Below are 19,606 nucleotides of genomic sequence, written 5' to 3' on the forward strand. Positions count from 1 at the left end.
CTACCTGTTCAAAGATATGAGGTACAAGGAAGTGCATTCCTTTCTTTACACTTCATTAATTCTGCATTAGATGCATAGGTAGCTTCTTTAAGTAGATCATTTTATATTTATAGTATTGATTTATGCCCTCTTTCTGCACAGCTCTGCTCCTTTTAACTTCCAGAAAATAGAACTATTGACATGTATTGAAAGAAACATTCTTTCCCCTGCCCCCACTGCGTTCAGTGTTTGGCTTGTTAGATCACAATCCCTTTTCCTGTTAACCTTTTTCCACCTTGGAAAAATTCAAGAAAGGGCATCTAATCAAGACTTGGAACTCTTCTATGCATCTCAGAGATGAGTAGGCAGAGCACATCAAAGTCACACCCAGTAAACAGCAACGATACAAGAGGCAGCATTTCTGAGTTGCTATTGATTCAACAGACACGCAAGAAGCTACAAACACTTCCACCAGCAGCACACATTTTTTCTAAAGGCAAAGCATTCAAACATTTTGGGATATCAGAAATCTCCCAGTGAACTTTTCATACTGCTCCTGTTTCATCAGCACATCAGGCTAGCACATGCTTCCCTACCTTAATGACCAATGGAAGCTATGGCAGGCAATATGCTTTACACAGCTCCCTAGAAGCACTGGGCCATGTCATTTCACACAACAAACAGCACCCAACTTCATTGCTATGAGCAAAATAATCCTCAGATGTAGAGTGTTCTAATAAAGGTGTTTCCAGAGAGGTATTGTAAAAGGAACATATTCTGCAAAGTGTCCGAGCCTCACTTGCATTCTCCTGCACGTTACACAGACACAAACCCCTGTGTGAATGGCAGTTCCTTCATCACCCTCTCCCTGCAAGTGGATCTGCCACTGACAGACGGGATTCAAAAATGATCAATTTTCTTTACCTTTTTAGGTGAGAAGACTCCCAGCGTCCCACCATCTTCACGAATGGCAACTCCCATTTCTGCCAACAATGCCTCCCTGAGAGGGTAAAATGAGTCATTTACTATATCTTAGGCTTCAAAAGATGCAAATTTTAGATAATGTAAGGTTTCATTTTCACTACGAAATACATTAGACTTTCAACCAGCCCATCCATGGACCATACAACAAGAACTGTTGCCACCTTATAACGCAATAGGGCACATTTCTAAACTTTAGCCTCAGAGTTTACAGGCCTGTAGCACAGGAGCGGCAAAAAAAAAAAAAAATGTACAGATGTTTGACAGTATTTTAGTGATTTTAGTGCAATTAAGTATCACAAGGTAAGTATATTTTAGGACACTGACCTCCCTTAAGGTGGCAATGAATGTACAAGCATGTTCTAAATTTAAACATTTAATTTAAATAAAGCTACCATTATTCATTAATTTACAAAGATTTAGCTGGCTGTTACTGATTTAATGTAAGAAGTATTCTCTCCTTAAGACATAAAAGGGATTTTATTGGGTCAGACAAACTACTCATGTAATACAGTACTCTTGACTTTGACAAAGCAAACAGTGACTCCAACAGAGAAGAATAAGAACATGGCAAACTATTTTTTTTTCCGTGTTCTCTCAGTCTCCCAGTTTCTTCCCAAGAAAATTCCAGAATTGAGGGTAATACTTCTTTTACATAGCTTTCCAAGTGCTTTTGTTTGGTGTTTTTGGGGCTGTTTTTCTGTTTTAGTTTGTCATCTTTTTTTGAATTCAACTCCTAGCATCATCAGCATAATGCAGCAGATTTCTGCAGCTTACCAATCTGCTGTGGGAACTTCCTATTTGTTTGAAATCTACCACCTGCTGGGCTTGATGTCCCTTAGCTCTTATATTAGTCAGTGAATAATTATTCTCTATCCACTTTCATATACCTCTCATGATTTTATTCACTGCTCAAATTGTTTCCAGGCAAAGATGTTACCCTTATATATTTTATAAACAATTAATATTCTAACAAATAATGCTTGGTTTTGTTCCAACCACCTTCTGACAATTCTCAAGCATGCCTTATTGCTTTAAGACTCAAGTCAAACCACAGCTGGAAAGGTGGAGTTGTATCACACATTTAGATACTCTGGTACAAAAACCTTAATCTTATCTGCTTAACCTAAGGGCCAGAATTTTTGGAATGTAAGGGGAAAGAAAGAGACCAGAACTGCATGCTGCTTTACAACAGAAGCCATAGCAGCAGCTCTGGATGTTATCCATGTTACAACTCTAAACATTAATGTTAGGAAACATCAGAAAGGATGTAGCCTTCTCTCAGCATTGCCCCTACTGTTACACATAATACAAAGGCCAGCAGATTTATCACTAAGCCCTATTCCGCTGTTCCATTGCTTTTGAACAGTGACATTCTCCATTTTCCACACTTCTTTTTAGCAGAAACCACCCACATGTACAGCATTTCTAATTCCTGACCTTTCCATCCTAATGGCCTCTGTTTTCCTCAGCTTCTCTTCCCATGTTTCATTCAGCTCTGCAATGATCTTCTCAGATTCCTGTGTAAAAATCCCACAAGCTGTTTTACAGTTTTCTTGACAAAGTTCCCTCCATAATATACAAAATAATTAAAGGTTTTATCAGTGCTAGACGTCAATTTAATTTTGGGTACAAAAAGTACCCAGTGCTTCAAATCAATAAGTTGTCTTCCTTAATTTTTTAGAGTTAATATCCTCAAAGGCAAGCTGAGAAGAAACGACTTCACGTTTAAACTCAATCAGACTTTAATTTGAACCACCTAAAAATTGCTTTTTTCTTTAAAATCTAATTTACAGACATCATTCAGTAACTGGACGCCAGGGAACTGCAGAGACCACACCATTATTTCCATGGTAACAGCAAGTTTCTAATAGGAAAGGGAAATGCAGTGTGTGTTCCAGCCCATTGCAATCCCTGTGGCACTGTCTCATGGACAAGACATGAGAACGAAGCACAGATTCAATACAGCCAGCCTTCCCCACTCATCCACCCATGGAGATTGGGGGCTTTGGTAAAATAAAGAAATACTTCACTGTAATGCACTTTTGATGCGGTTCAATTCTATGCAGAATTGGGACAAGGCTGCTATTGTCTGGATGAAGCATGCTATTCTGTGTGCTTCACATTTTAATCTGTGGGGGCTGGGTGAATACAACAGTGGCAGGATTATTCTGCCTCCTTTTCTCAACTTTGGGGTAATTTGGCTTTCTGAAAGCTGACTGCATTTGCTAGTCAGACCTAGTCCACATCAGTGTTGACCAGGCCTCTTGAAGTCTTTACTTAAGATTAAATTCCCTGTAATTGCCGCTGTATCAGAAAACCTACAAACAAAAATCAAGGTGGTCATTTATAGTTTCATTGTAGCTCCAGGCTACAATCAAACCCACACAATCCTACCAGGAAAGGCTCTGCATGAACCCAATCTCTAGCACACCTCAGTTAAACCCACTTTCAAGGGGATACAAGGGGGCTTCAGAAAACTGCCTACAGAAACAGCAGTGTACTGGACGTATCTTTGCTGAAGGCAAGTTTTCCCAGCTTTGCCACTATTTACCCTTGGAAAAGACCAAATCAGCCTGCTTAATCTCCAGCAATACCTACCTTCAACCGTTCAATTGCCTCTTCTCCTCCAGGTGTTGACATGATTCTTTCCTGTATACTGGACACAGATGTTAAGCCCACCTGACTACTGAGAGAGCAGGAGGATGGAGATGCAGTGAGGGACCCCATGGAGGCTGTGGAAAAATTGCCAGGACGTTGATTCTCGGAGGCTAGCAAGTATCTATGTTTATTGTTCTGAAAATCTTTCAGATCTGAGAGAAAGACACACAGACAGAGGGAAAGCAGAGAGACAGGGAAAAGGAAAATAGGAGGAGGGAAGGAATGGGAAAGAGGAAGATAGGAAGGAAATACCAGTATAAGAGGAAAGCATTTAAGCAGCAACAAAACAATTTCTGTAATTTTTAGATGGCAGTTCTGAAACAAGTCCTTGAATATTAGTATCCATGACAAAGATAACCCAAATCACACCCTGGGGATTATTAGTAAGGATCATTCCGATCAAAAAATCCTTAAATAAATTACACTCACCAAAAATGAACTGTCCTATTCCTAAACGAACACTAAGCTGCTGAGCACCATGAAGCTCAGACCAGGAGCACCTACTAATGAGAATAGCAACATTCTGGGCTGAAGGCTGAATATACACCAACCCCTTAAATTCAGCAAAAACCTTCTCTTCCTGACTCCTTTAATATAAAGGGATGATCAAGTAAATCTTTATCATAGAAGCAGTTCTGCTGCTGAAGCACCATGACGACAAGGACAAAAAGCTAACCCCTCACTAAGTTCTCCCAGCAGAGTGAGTACCTAAACCACCTGTCAGCCCACACCAGGGAGAGAAGAACAAGTTCACAGTAACGTGGTTGTGCTTCCTCTCGACCCTCCTCATCTCAAAAATGGAGATCTAGGATATGTGATTGGTGAAGTATCTGCTACAGCTCCTATACTTCAGAAGGTGGTTTAGAGTTTTTGGTCTTCATTTACACAGAGAAGGACTTAATAAAAAATGTTAATAAGACAGCTTGTGTAGTCTGTAAAAACAGCAACCTGAAAGCTGCCCCTTTTAAAGGCAGAAAACAAAGACGAGGCACGTGAATGATTTAAGAACAAACATCCAGAAGCAAGTTATTTTGATGTAACTTAGCTTCTCAGATATGTCAGTAAACCATATCCTCAGAATAACCACAAAAAGTAACTTCTAACATGGAAATATCAGACTACTAGGTAGCTCACAGTTTAAATAATTTTGATAGCTTTAATTTTTATCTCAAATAAATCCTTTCAAGTAATTACTCTCATGAAAGAAGCAGGTCAAATTAGACCTCAAGTTCTGAACAAGTGCTTTGCACTTAGAAAAATGAGAGGTGCTCACACAGACATTGCAAAAATGTTAGCATTCTTCCACATCTCCTCTGCTCCTATCCTGAACAGTGCCATGGGGAAGCCTAACACCCCAGCTCACTCCACATTCAAGTTTCCATTTCAGCCTCATGAAACTGATGATTGCCATCAAGTCAGTTTGAAAACCACCATCTGCAGATAAAGGAAGCAGGGGTGGAAGGTTAACAAAAGAAAGGTAGGTTAAGGAGAGGGAACGCCATCGGGATGAGAAAAGCAGACATGGCAGAGCAGGGGGATGAAGTCTCGAAAGGCCAGTAGAAACATGCACTCCTGGAGATAAAGAAGTGGCTCTTGCAATAGCTTTCACACTTGCTGTGACCGCTGAGAACCAAAACCCTCAACACCATGCACGCTTCTCCCGGAGGCTGCAGCTTTAATCAATGACATATGCACACGCTGGAAGCAGCATCAGAAAATCAGACAAGGCCAGGATGAGTCTTTACACCACCAGTAGCTTTGATTTTAGGAAATTTCAGACAGATCTCTTCTAGTTGATATTGTTTCTGAGTGAGAGTAAAGACTGGCTGAAAGAGTTTAAAACTATCTGCCAACCCAAAGTTTATATAAAATACGTATCAGATGTTTCTTTTGCAATGGACTATGCATATTTTCCTTCCATAAACACAAACAGAAGAACAAAACCAAAATGGTATTTACTGAGTATTTCTATCTCTATTAAGATAATCATCATCAACCAGGTATCTCAGCTCAAATGAGGGACCTTCATCATTACGAGATGTGGAACTTCTTTGTTTAAATAGACTATATATAAAAAATAAATAAATCTCAGTCTCCAGGAGGAACTGATACCATTTCAACTTCAGTTAACCAACACATTTAAATATCAATACTTCAAGGTGGAAAAATTAAAAGGTCAGGAAACTAGGGGAGTAGGAGAGGTTTCAGCTGAGCAACTTGAAAGATATTTGAGAAAATTATTTCTAGCTCAAATGTAAAATACTAGCTGTGATGATAACTGGCTAAATAATCACCATTCTCCCTGCCGTATTCTGCAGAAAGCAAGCTAGGAACATATGCTGCATTCCAAACTTTTTTTTTTAGACTGTCAACTTTAACTAAGCTGGTTAAGCTGATTTCTAAGAAACTGTATTACATATCCACAGTGAGTGTTCTGTCTGGGATTTCCCTGTGAGAAATGCTGGCATGCAAAGCTCAGTTAAAAGCTGACCCAGAGGAAGCAGGTTAAGAAGAGAACCACACAATACACACATTTGCCTCCACTTCCAGAGTATTCATCTCCCATTGGATCAACTGAAGGGAAGCAGCAGGGAAAATACAAGAAGGATCATAGTTGAAGATTCACCAGTGACATAGGAAGGGAAGAAAATACTACTTTAACTTTAAAGAGACAATACACAATTTTCAGTAACTTTTCCAGTTTTGATTTAGAACCAAAAAACACCAATCATGAAAACACCTGCATTTCATTTTCTTCTGGCCCCCATCTCTTGAAAACAGACAGGTAACGTACATATTACACATCTTTAAGTCAGGACTTCTGCTTCACAGGCAATTAAACTCTAACAAACCAAGGACTGGTGACTGTTTCCTTTTTTTTTTTTTTTAAATCACATTCTTTTTTTTTTTCCTTTTTAAGCAGCAAATCATAGCTAATTCAAATCCAGCAGAATACATTGTGTGTTTTTATGGGCACCTCCTTCACTAGGAATTAAAACACTGTTCATATTGTACAAGAATGTAGCAATTAAAATTGTAGTTTGTTTGCCTTATTTGGATCGAGTGCCAGGAAATAATTCAGGAACAAGTTTGTTTTAGTACTTTAAGAGGTTGTTGGCAAAGCAAATCAGTACAATACAGCTCGGCTAACCTAACAAACTCTTGTCCCAAAATAATGCATTATTTTATTCACATGCAGCTGTTTCATAGCTAATTTTGAGATGACAAATTCTTTTTTTTTTTTTTTTACTAAGGGCACTGTATAATAGGAATTAGGCATCCTTTTCCATTCTGAACAAGCACTGTAGTGAAGCCAGGTATCAACTAATGACCTTTACCCTTCAAGAAATAGGAAAGTGTTTGCTTTCTCAGTATGAAATTCGTTTCTGTATCACAACTATCCTCTTACCATCAGCCAGACAAAATGTGCTTCGTAACTCACCAAGGCAACTCTTGAACGTGGAAGTTCTATTACAGAAAAATCCCCTCCACAGAAACAATAGGTTAATCCATCTCAATGTTTTTCCATGGAAGTCTGAAGGTATCCTATCACCTCTACAGACAACACTAGGATGGGTTGTTTAAAGATCTAAGAAGCTACCGTTCCTAAAACTACGTGCAAAACCTGAAGTCAGCACCTACATCAACTTCCATCTTTTAAACTCCTTTCTCTCACAGGCCCAGCTCTCCTTTCTCCTTAGAGGAGACCAACCCCAAGATGGCAAGGTCTGTTTAATCCACTTACTGTCAATAATATCTCCCAGCCCCTGGGCTCGCAGGAGATCCTTAAGCCTTGTCACCTCCTCCTTCAGCTCACGCACCAGCTTGGCATTGGGATCTTCATTGATAACAGCATTACATTTAATCTGTTTTGCACGATCAGCATACCTGGAACCAGTCAAAAACAACTTATAACGAACACATACTTGCCCATATGCAACACAGGAATGCAGCAACATAGGAGACATTTAGTTAGTAGCTGTATGTCAGAATAATTCATACTTAACATAGGGTACTGCTCCAAAAAGGACAAGACCTCTTTAGGATCTAATCAAGATGCATTAGCAAGGTGCATCACATGTATAATATATTTTTTTCTTCCATTTATTTGGTATTTAGGAGCCTCAGCTAAACTAAAATGCTTAATTCTAGCAAACACACAGGAAAACAACATACAAACATGAGAAGATGAGTTTGATTTTTCAAATTAAAAGTAGCCAATAAGATCCTAGCTCCTTACTCACATACTAAAAATCAGTTTTCCTCTGTCAGGATAACTGAGTTTTTGCCACTACAGTTTTTCTTCCCTGTAAATTTCTTAAAGTGTGAAGATTTGAAGGACAGCCTGTGTCCAGTAGAGCTAGTGTCTACACCTATCCATCAGAGATGAAAAGACTGTACCTTAAAGTGCTCAAAGTTTCATCATAGTTGATATCTGCTGGACTCAAAGCAGCAACCATAGCAGTTCGGGAGTTACCACCTATAATGCACAGGTGAAGTTTTAGATGACTACACAATCTAGATACTATTACCTACTGAATATCAGTATTTTCTATGAAGTACAGAATTCAACTACATTGTGCATAACTAAGGAAAACAAAAATCATAGAACAGTAACAGAGCAGCAACTTTATCAAAGAATGAAACACATGGCTCAGATTTGACTACTTAAAATATTCAAACCCATACTGAATGCAAATTTAAGTTAAGTGATTAAAAACATCCAGAAAATTAGTGGGAATTTCTTTCTATATTGGCATAGGTAAAATCAGCCATACCTAGATTTTCTCGAAGAAGCCATGTTAGTACAGAATCTCTGTATGGTATGAAGTCTGTCTTCTTCTTCTTTTTACTCTGCAAAGGAAAAAAACACACTATTAAAAAAATCAACACTGAAAAGAAAATGAACTTTTAAAACATCAGCATGGGACAAGTATTAAAAGAACTAGGAAAGCATACACATTTACTGTCTAAAACAAGGTGGTCACCTATCCTTAACTGAAAAATGATTACAGAAATTGATATTAGGTAATTTGGAACATATTCAGACATCTACATAGGTAAGCAATCCACATAATACCTTTGTAGCACTGCCCTTCAGAAAGGCTTTCCTGTTGACAAAGAGGATCTTTATGGCATTTAAATAATGTGTTCTAATACCATTACAAGAAAATTTACACAGTAAATCTGACTTTCAGGGAAAAATTCACTCTTCCTTTACTAGGCACATTATGACTTGGAGTAGTCTAAAGGCCATTACAGGAAATTCCACAGCTACAGAGGTACAGGTACACATACGAGAGGACAAACTAGCCCATCTTCTTGCACTTCTGTAAGCAGTTATTAGGAAACTTGACAAAAAAAAGATGAAGAGGCTTAGTAACTGTAACTAGAAGCAGAAAGAAGGGCAAATATTTGTTTTAAAACCTTTTTTCAAATCACAAGGTCACAAGACAGGTGCCCAAGCATTTAAGTACTTTATCCACAAATCAGTAATGTAAAGCTTTCAGACAAAGAAAGAAGACCTTGTCAGCACCTTTGGCAGAATTTCCTCCAAATTTAATTGCGAAGACTTTCCCTAGCCTCCTTATTGGGTCTAAGAGAAACAGCATTAACTTCCTGAAACTCTATAAGAGAATGTGAATCTTGGGTCATCCATTTACTTATTGAAATAGTTAAAAAGGCAAACATCTCACTTCAAAAGATGCCAAAACTTTAATTCAACACAACATTTAACAAAGGATATGCCTTTGCAATAAAAGGCCTAGTTATAAATTGTGCAAGACTACTCTCAACAGTCAAGAAGTACATAAAAATGGAGTATTAGTCTTGCAACAATTCTATTGACCCTTGCCAAAGGTGAGTAACCCTACAATGGACAAGTGAAATTATGAAGGACCGGTAAGCACCAGGTCATGTCTGCAAAATTTGCCGAGTCTATTTAGAAAACCAGAAGAAGCTATTGCCTGCAGCCTACCATGTGAGGTAAAGAAAACGCATGGAGAGCAGAAGCATGACAGCAAAGAAAGTATTTCTTCCTAGAACAAATAATCCTAATTTTGCTTCCTAGAGCAAAATTCATTCACCAAATCAGGAGCAGGGATGTAATAAAAGAGCATCTCCAAAATATCCTCAGATGTGATTTTTTCATGAATTTATCTCCAGCATTAGTATATTTTTTGAGTTTTAGTATTGACAATTCTCAGATTTCGTATCTGTACTTACTTCCTGTAATTACAGGAATTTCCCAAAGACCTATCATGAAAGATCCCTGCTCTTTGATTTCAAACTCAACAGAATAAAATCTCACAGCTTGTCAGAAAAAGACAACATTTACTACTACTCAGACCATCCTACCTTGCTGGTGCAGTTATCCTAAATTGAAAGCATTAAAGGAAGGGGAGTAAAATACAAGATAAGCTTTTTAATATACCTTTATGCATAAATTTCCATGTTAGCTTGGATAGCATATTCTTTTGAGAACCCCATGAATTAGAATGGTTTTCATAAAAAAACAAAAAAACAAAAAAAAACAACTAAAAAGCACTTAAATACATTCAACCTGTCCCAAGCTGTTCACAATTCACTTTTAAAAGCACTATTAATTTACTGAACTTTTTAATAATAATTGAGAGTATTTTTCTAAATCTAGAAGATAATGTTTGGATCACTATATGCTTCCTCCACTCTAAATATTAAGTCTGGCCATTGCAAAAAAAAAAAAAAGTGATAACCAAGTTATTACACTGGTATTTCTAACATTTGACATTTTAGTATTTTAACAAGAAGTCTGCACTTCGTTTCCTAAAATTATTATTTCTAATAAGTAATACTACTACAGCTCTGCAGAACTAAAAGCTTGCTATGTGAACATGCCCTTTATATATAAATGTAGACTCTTTTTGCAAGACTTCTTCACAACTAAATAAACAAATACTTCAAGCTACCTACAAATAAAGTTTCTAGTAGGTTACATAAGATTCTTACGATACAATTCATCTGTCAAAATACACACAGCTAACTCCACTGAGAATGCTAGGCCAAGAACAGTGAATGGCTCCGCTGTACTGTACAGTATTCACTGTTTCAGTTTTACAGGTTATAGAAAGGTTGTTGCAGGTAAGTAAATGCTGTACTTACCACCTCTGCCAATGCTGAAATAACTTTGCCCAGAGTTGTGAGAGACTTGTTTATATTTGCTCCTTCCTGGGAAAACATAATCCAGTATTATACAGTAATTCATAATTTTCAACCATGAATCTCAGCAGACTAAAAGAAACAAATGTTATATCCTCCATTAGAGGAAAAAGAAGTCTTTGCTTTTGTTATTATGAGTATAGAAAAAATAGTTGCAATTCTTTCTTTTCCTTGTGCTGTTTGTACACCCACTCCCCTTTCTTCACTTGTAGATCAGCAGCCTGATACCTTTAATCGGGTTCCTTTGGCACCAGTTGAGTCAGCTCGCTCACTCCCAGCTAGATCCACAAGGCTAATCTTGCTGACCTGATGACAGAAAACATTAACAACAAGAATTAGCTCTTAGTGAACTACAGTAAGAACAGAACTTTGAAGAATTCTATAGCATGAAAAAAACTCCGCCTAAAAATCATAGTGTGCTTAAAACTAGTCAAACCAAGTTTTCACATACAGACCGTTTTTTTTGTATCTTTCCAAAGTAATCAATTGAGAAATGTGAATGATACCCATACTTCAGCTACCTCTGCATGCAAAGCATATACTTGAGTTAAAAAGAAGCCAGAAAACTGTTCCATGCTAAATAGTGCATATCTCCTTTTAACGTGCATATTCCAAAAATTCCTTAAGTCATATTCATTTCCATCCCTGTTCCCACAGAGAATTAACAAAACAAAATTTTCCAATTTCCCCCTGACAAGTAAAAGCACAGGAAGTTCTGGGAACATGAAATAAATTCATCTTCCCCAGTCACATATCCCTCCCCATAGAACCTAGTCCTTAAGATTTAAGTTCTTCCCACATATTCTCCTCCTGCATGTATTCCCAATTTAGTTGTTTGTAGAATTACAGTCAAACAAAATCCAGTAAGAAATAAAAAGGTTTTGGCAAAGCATACCGCAAGTTCACCCTTAAAAAAAAAAAAAAAAAAAAAAAAAAAACACCAGAAAAAAAAGTAATTCGTATTGTCTCTTCACACTGCCAATAAGAATAGGTCATTGCAGGGAGGCCTTGTGAAAACCACTCCAGAAAGCTATTTCTTATTTGTAAAATACCTTCTCTGTGGACAGATCAGTTTCTGCATCATGTTTCTTCTGAGTAAAGACAATTGTAAACACTGCATGAGAGCGGCTACTAGTTTCATTCATGTTGGTAGCTGCCACAGTCCTAAAAGAGGAACAGATACAAATATGTTTAGGAAACAGTAGCCTCTGCGCTCCAAGTAAACCAACCTGCAGGACTCAATGCAGCTGCAGGGTACTGAGACCAAAACGCTGTACAGTTGACGTTTGACCCTAGCCAAGACCAAGCCACACTGAATACCATGAACATTTTTTGCTGCTCAGCTCCTCCCAGTTTCAGCATAATTTAAATAGAGCTTGCTCAATCTGTATAGTCACTAATCTGCCCACCACTAACCCATAAGAAAACGCAAATTTACATCAGTCTCTCACACAGACTGCTAAATGCATTGTACAGTTTACATATGACAATAACTACTAGTGAACCAGAACCTAAAACGGGAATGCCAACTTAAGTCTTGACCACTTCAGTGATTCAAGCATTATGCTTACATGCTTATTTATATCAGTAATGTAATACAGCAGACATCAAAAGGCAGAATTAAAAGCCAGTAATTTACATATCTCATCTCAAGCCATTACAGCTTTATGTATCTGTACAGTGATTTGAAACATTTCTACACCACACAAATCAATTTTAGCCTTTTAATAGAATTGATCAGTGTATATTTGAATAGTATTCCAAATCTGACATCAGGTTTTAAAAAAGCACTAGTGCATCACAGAAGGTATTTTAAATATGGTGCTATAAACTATGTAATCCCGCAAAGGAGATAAAAGTCTGTACCACTGTCACTCACCTGGCTTTGTTTCCAGCATCCATGAGGTCTGCAATGTCTGTGTAAGATGTCACTGCTAACTTGGACAGATCTTCCACATATGGTCCAAGCAGAGGATGTTCTCGCACCCGCAAATTCCCTTTGTTCTTCGGGTTCAACAAGTCTCGGACTCTTTCACAGTAAATCTCCATGTAACTCACCTGGAAAGATAATTTAGTGATTCTTAAAGCTTCCTCCACAAGAAACTCTGCAGCATTCAGAATTGCCATTGGCAGAAATTCCCCCAGTCCACTACAGGAAAGCTGTAGGTGGGTGTCTCAGTTTGTTTTATGGCTTGACACAATGGGAGAAGGGAAGAAGAGTTGTGAGTCACATGTGGCAAGTCTCCACTATAAGCTACAGACCCTCCACCCATGCATAGATCCCTCAACCATTTCAAAAACACATTAGTGTTTGGATAAAAAATTATATATTTGAGTTCATAATCACTTTTCACATGACACATCAACAAAACTATCTTGAAAGAGGCAAACAACAAATGGTAAAAAGTCTCCTTACAAGTAATCTCATATAATTCCCAAAGTAAACTTAGGGGAAAAAAATATATATATTTTCCCTGCATGTAGGAGCAACTTTTGGTTCTGACCTGTACCCTAGTCCTATTATATTCCTGAGTTATCAGTACAATTATTCAAACAATGGTAATTTTAAATCAACATGCTTTAAAATAAATTCTAAAGATATTTTTTTTTGGAAAATTAAGTGCCAATAAATTTCTAACCACATGCAAAGTTGAAATATTTTTTTCTGTAAACCGATCTTTATTACAGGTAACAACCTACAAAGAAATATTACCTAATACTGAGTTACAAATAGGTTACCATTGACAACCTCCCTGAACTGCTACACTAATAAAAAAATAAAAAATGAAACTACTTTGGCCTGCCTTTCTGTCTGAGACTGGGATACGAGAAATATTTTGTTTCAATTAATCGCCACCAGTATTATCCCCTAACTATGCACCTATAACTCAGCAAAAAGCCTGGGATACTAAACGAAACAACTCAAGGCATGTTTCAGGGACTGTAACTAACAAATTAAAACCACTCATCCAGAAGATGGTATGTCAAACAAAACAGAACAGCAGTTGCTGTAGAGACCAATGTAACCCATCTAGCCACAACTGTGGATACAAACATCCTCCTAAGCACTTTTGTTCATACCCCAGACCTCCCTTAGCACCACCAGTTTACGCTCAGTCTACGAACAAAAAAAAAACACATTTATCTGTAGCATTGTTTCAGACTGAAAATACAGGAGCAGAACTGTCTGCAAACTTGCGTTGCTGATGGTAGATGCTAGGTAGGAATGAGCAACTAAGCTCTTCTAGTCAAGTCTCACAGAGAGTCAGGATACAAATTATGACTATTTTAATTGATAAGAAACACAGAATTTTTCCATCCAGTGGTCAAAAAAATTATCTGTGAATGCATCTTTTGTTTTGTTTTGTTTTTTACCCATAATGTACTTGACAACTACTGTCACAGGTAAAGGTACATTCATTTTCTGGTGGGGAAAAAAGTCCTAGAAATATTTTGCTTGCACATTTGCATCTAATACGAAACAGAGAAAAGACAATGTTTTCAAAACAAAGAACTCAGCATCTTAATGAAATATCAAGAATGCTGCACCTAAGCTCAGCTGGGTGACCAGCACACAAATATTGATTGATCACTATACGCACCTCTACAGAGTATGACATTTCTTCATTGCTGTTGTCATTGATTTTCTCAAACAGTTCTTCACATAGCTGGAAACAGATTAAACCCAAGACAGAAATTAGTTCCGAGCAGGAAGTAGTAAGTGCTATGACAAATCATTAATTTTGCACAGGAGGGAAGGGGAACAAAAAGAACAGATTTCAACCACAAACAGCCTCACTAGGAAGAGGCATCATCTTACCTATCACTATAATTAAACATTAATATTTTGTTTTATAGAGCACTACAGTTGTTCTACGTTTAACCGATATTATTATAATGTACTACAAAATTAGAAAAATAACCCATTATAACATGAAAGCTTGTAATAACTGAAAGTGGAAGTAAGATTAAGGAAATATTAAAATACTTAATCCTCTCCTAGTCTCATAAAAATAACAGTTTGTTTATTTTTAAACTAACAACCCTGTGTGAATTCATTGGTGTGCTGAAGTTTCAGGATTCAGATTTAAATCAACAGCCAGACTGTTTCAAAATTTATTAACAGCATCTCCATATGAAGAATACTTCTGCTATCAGCATTCTACTACTTTGATAGTGCTCATCTACAAATAACTTGTGTAAGAACTAAAATTAATATCATAAAGGAGAAAAATAAACAACTCACAAGCTCATGGATACATACAGGGAGATTAAAAAGCATGAGCACATGGAGGGATAAGCACAGAAAAAGAGGTTTCTAACTTATCTACTAGCCTCTGTATGGAAAATAATCATTATGATGAACACAGGCAATTTAAAAGTAGTCCACACATGGTTAAAGCATAAGATTTCACACTAGAAACTGGCAGACAGAGCCAGGAAATTTTGCCAACACAGAAATTTGATGTCAACAACCTATATCACTTTGAATGTGATTGTGCTGTACCCTCTCCACATATGACAAGAAAGAACAGAGTCAACAAGTTCTCCCTGAACAGATAACTCATTTTGTTCCTTTATAAGGAAACTTCTCACAGTGAAAGTGGAAGGAAATGATTTTGCTTAAAAACTGTGGTAGATAACAGGAAAGTGATTACATCTACAGGAATGTTACAGATTGTAACAGTCTTTAATTACCATTAGAGGTTACAAAAAGACAAATAGGAACATCAAGATTACAACTCAAAGAATCTGAGCACTGAGCTGTTTCCACAGACTTAACTAATTTCACCTGTTATACTGATACATTACTGCAGAAGAAAAAAAGGAAATGCTTACATGTAACAATGTCTTACATCAAGGCACCTCTGCAGAAGTGTACAAATACACTCTTCTAACATCATTTCAAGATAACCTATATGCAGCCTCAAATGGTACCAGAGCAGTTGCTAAATAATTGAGCATACAATGGCTGTACTATCAACAGAAAACAATAATCTGCATTGTCTGTATCATACCCATGGCACAGGGTCAATGCCTACAGCAAACCTGTAGCAGAATGACGACTCAGGCTGTTCAGCATATTTATTAAAACGGAAAGCCAACCTCAGATTTCTAGTTCGTTGGAAGACAGTGCATTCCTCCATTCCCAAATTTAGTCCACTGTCAACACCTCCACACCGAGGAAGGTCTTCATTTAGAACAAGTGGCAGCATCGTTTGAATGCCAGTCCCAGTTTTCTGTGGGCGTATCTCAACTTCTTATATTTCATGGGCAGTATCAAAACCAACCTCAGGAGGCAACAACACTGTGCTGTGCTCTAAATTTGAAGCCCTAACTTTCCCATAGATTTGATATACTTCATTTCTTACTAAAATAAAAGGTATTACTCAGTTTTTAGCTTTGTGAAACTCATTTTCACAAAAAGTTTCTGGCAAGTTCATGAGCAACATCACATTTGGAATTTCTGCTGAATACAAAGTGCTCAAGTGCTGTCCTAACTAGAGGCAGAGAAGCAGACAAGAAACCTAGTGAATAAGACATCTTCACGTGCTAGTTTGTTGGGGAGAGCAGAGACATTGGATGCAGAAATATACAGAGAATATATAGTACAATTTAAAAAAAAAAAACAAACAGTAAAAATTACTTGCATCTCTTTACTCTTTTTCTGAGTAGATTTCTTTCACTTCAGAAGTAAGCTATGGTTCTCTGTGAACTATCGCAATACAAGAAGACTGTATCAGCCAGCAAGAAACTGAAGATGGTATAAAAATAAACCCCTTTCTGGGTTCTGTTCTACCTGGGGGATTATCCCTGCTTGGCTCTCCTCCTGCTTGCCCATCATCGTGTAGGATTTCCCAGCTCCGGTTTGTCCATAGGCAAAAATGCACACATTGTAGCCCTCAAAGGCATGCAGCAGCATCTCCTTTCCAATATCATTGTACACACGGCTCTGTGATGCAAAACAGGGATCTTCAGGCTGTAAGGACACGAAAACAGCATCAGAACAGACGTTTCTCACATAACATTTCAAAAAGCAATTAGTTTTAATCTTCTGAGTCAATCTTTTAGGAAAAGGCAAACACAGCACGTTTACACATTTTTCCAAAGGCAGTACCAACCGGATGACACTGACAACCCTGGCAGGACCACTCCATCACTGCTGAGGAAGCAATCTCCACAAGAAATGAAACCAATTCTGGTTTGTGAACATTATTGGAACTACTGGACATGTTTTGTGCAAGATCACTGCCAAACAGAATTCAAGGTGCTTGGAATGGAGGGAGTTAACAAAAGAGAAGTAGAGCTCAGAGAGACGATACAAACAGGTCTAGGAGCTACAAAATCCCCCAGTGGCTGGTCTTGACAAGGGCTCAGCAGGGCAGAGGAAGAAAAATAAAAGCTGCTTAGTTTTTTTTAGACTAAAGGTGTATGCAAATCATTTAAAAAAATTCTTGCAGCTTTCTTATTTCCCAGCCTATAATCCAATCCAGATTTCTGTTTGCAACCTCACTAATTGTACTGGGGATTAAAAAATCCTTAAGTATGAAAATATACATTTTTAAATTATCAAGTCGCTGAACCAGTCAACGACAGTGTATCAGAACATTCTTCTATGGTTAAACTCAGGGTTAGCAATAAAACTGAAATATAGCACTGGGAGGGGAGGGAAACTACTTTAAAGCACTTTATCCTGGTAATAACATGAATATAAAAAAAAAAAACACAAAGAAAGCACAAAAAGACTTTATGACAGGTGGCTCCAGTGACAGAAATGCAAAGAAGGACAAAGCAAGGCATCACTTTCAAATGCTTGGCTGAAAAGTTTGTTATATTTTGGATAAAGCACCACCTCCACTACTGCCGGATGAAAAGGAATACTGCTGCAAACGCAATAAAGGAACAAATAATCACAAGACATCAAAGAGAACAAAGGTGCCAGATCTCAAGGCAAACACAGAACCTGCTCAAAACAAAACTTGATCAAATGAACAAATAAATCCTCCATTTTTTATGTAAGCACATCAGGCACTCAGGCCCTGCCCTGGTCAGACTCTAACATGCAGTCACTGGAGGCAGTCCAAGACACAGCTCCAGGCATGGTACAGGATACAAAAATAGTGACAAAGTGGGATTTGCTGGATATGTTCTTTTTCCTGATGTCCTTTTCATCATTTGCAAATGTTTACCATGGACTTTCCTAAAAGTTATCGCACTACTGAGAATCTGTGCAGGAGTTTTATGTTGCACACATGAGAGCAGACTGCACAGATAACATACCACTGAAACTTCACTGTGAACGTCACTACATTACTACTAAATTAACATTCTCCCTTTTCACAAAATGTTGCATTTTAACACTAGTTGCTCCTGAAATCAAGACAAAAATTAGTTGCGCTAACACTCTCAAGCTAGTTTCAAGGTTTTTTTTTCAGGTTGTTTTCCTTGACACAGAGTATCTGCTGGTTTTGAGTACTACTTATGTTCTTAATATTCCTCCCACTGACCCCATAATCCATTTACATAGCTGCTCTGGAAATTAGGTCACTCAACAGGAAGAATTGTGAAAAGAGCTGCACAAATCCAAATTTTTCTAGGTTTTCATCGTGAAAATATCATTCTTAGCAAATCTGTGGCCAACATGATTGTCTTTGCACCATCCAAATTAATAAAATTAATGACTTCAAAAAACATGACCCATTCTTTCTGTATTTCTGGAGGAAAAAAAGGCGGGGGTAGATGGCAGAACACAGTCCTGCTTTAGAACAATTACTGGAAGTCAGCAAGACCTTAGTACTAATTTGCAGGAGGGTGGGGCAGAGGAGTTAAATGACAGAGTTTATTGCTTTTGCAGCTAGTGGAAGCATAGGTCACTACTCTGCCTTTTCCAGATATGCCAAGGGAACCCGGACCACATCTTCTCTTGAACTGCACGAACTTGCAGATGAGTGAAAGTTGCTCAACGTAGAAGTGAAGTAACTGTGGTTCACATGCATCCTTAAATATTTACAACAGGACACAGTTGGTGATTATTTTAAGTAATCTTCCAAATAGCTACAACTTGCTATCAGACTCCCAGGAGCTTAGCTTCCCCATCTCCCAAGCTCTTAATCTGAATGAGGGCAAGACAGACAGCGCAGAAACATCTGAAAAGGATGTCATGGTCAGAAAACAAAAAAAAAAAGAAGAAAAAAAGAATGCAGTTAAATCAAATCAAGTAAAAATGGTTTTCTTCTGAAAGAACTTACCGATGTGTGGGACCAATAAGAGTAGTCAAAGCTGAAGGACTTTGGCGCTTCCTTAGGATTCTTTGGGTTGATAATACCTATAGGAAACAAAATTTAAACACTTAGCTAACTTGGCATTTAGCAACATAATTAATGAACTTGCTGACCCTCAAGTTAATCTGTGTGAGTTTTCAGAGAGTTCCCACACTGCAGAGCAGTAATAAGATTGAAGCAATAGACTCTCAGTTTCCTAATACTATTTACGTAAGCCTTATTTGAAATAGGAAAAACATTCCTAAAACGAATTGATGCTGCTAAACAAAATTTTCATAGCAGTACCTCTGTACCTCTTTCTCTCAATCCCTTTATTTCTTTCAATATTTGATCCATACATAAACATTCCCTGCAATTAACAGAAACTTTTCCAGATACATGTTAGGTGTGTGGGTGGCTTTTTTGGGTTTTTTCTTCCCAGCAATAAAACATTCCCATAACCTTTGCCTGGAAGCAATTAATACACGATAGATTCCAGTTCTTTTAATGGCATACAACATGTCTGT

General features: G+C 37.6%; 1 protein-coding gene across 12 annotated transcripts in view; it reads right to left on the reverse strand.

Annotated features, from left to right (window-relative positions):
• Positions 1-19,606, reverse strand: part of KIF1B (kinesin family member 1B) — a 95,556-nt gene that overhangs the window by 53,291 nt on the left and 22,659 nt on the right. For 4 of the 12 annotated variants that reach the window (XM_068658845.1, XM_068658844.1, XM_068658852.1 and 1 more), the window contains exons 3-17: positions 19,068-19,144; positions 16,619-16,798; positions 14,421-14,486; positions 12,698-12,876; positions 11,871-11,982; positions 11,047-11,124; positions 10,762-10,827; positions 9,979-9,996; positions 8,400-8,475; positions 8,023-8,101; positions 7,367-7,509; positions 6,154-6,195; positions 3,562-3,773; positions 2,401-2,480; positions 904-979 (exon numbers count right to left, since the gene is read on the reverse strand). In XM_068658845.1, coding sequence (XP_068514946.1) covers positions 904-979; positions 2,401-2,480; positions 3,562-3,773; positions 6,154-6,195; positions 7,367-7,509; positions 8,023-8,101; positions 8,400-8,475; positions 9,979-9,996; positions 10,762-10,827; positions 11,047-11,124; positions 11,871-11,982; positions 12,698-12,876; positions 14,421-14,486; positions 16,619-16,798; positions 19,068-19,144 — 1,484 coding nt within the window. The remainder of the gene's footprint in view (positions 1-903; positions 980-2,400; positions 2,481-3,561; positions 3,774-6,153; positions 6,196-7,366; positions 7,510-8,022; positions 8,102-8,399; positions 8,476-9,978; positions 9,997-10,761; positions 10,828-11,046; positions 11,125-11,870; positions 11,983-12,697; positions 12,877-14,420; positions 14,487-16,618; positions 16,799-19,067; positions 19,145-19,606) is intronic. The other 8 variants (XM_068658851.1, XM_068658854.1, XM_068658855.1 and 5 more) reach the window with 5 other exon arrangements.

Source organism: Anas acuta, chromosome 22 (assembly GCF_963932015.1).
Source record: "Anas acuta chromosome 22, bAnaAcu1.1, whole genome shotgun sequence".
Classification (NCBI taxonomy): Eukaryota; Metazoa; Chordata; class Aves; order Anseriformes; family Anatidae; genus Anas; species Anas acuta.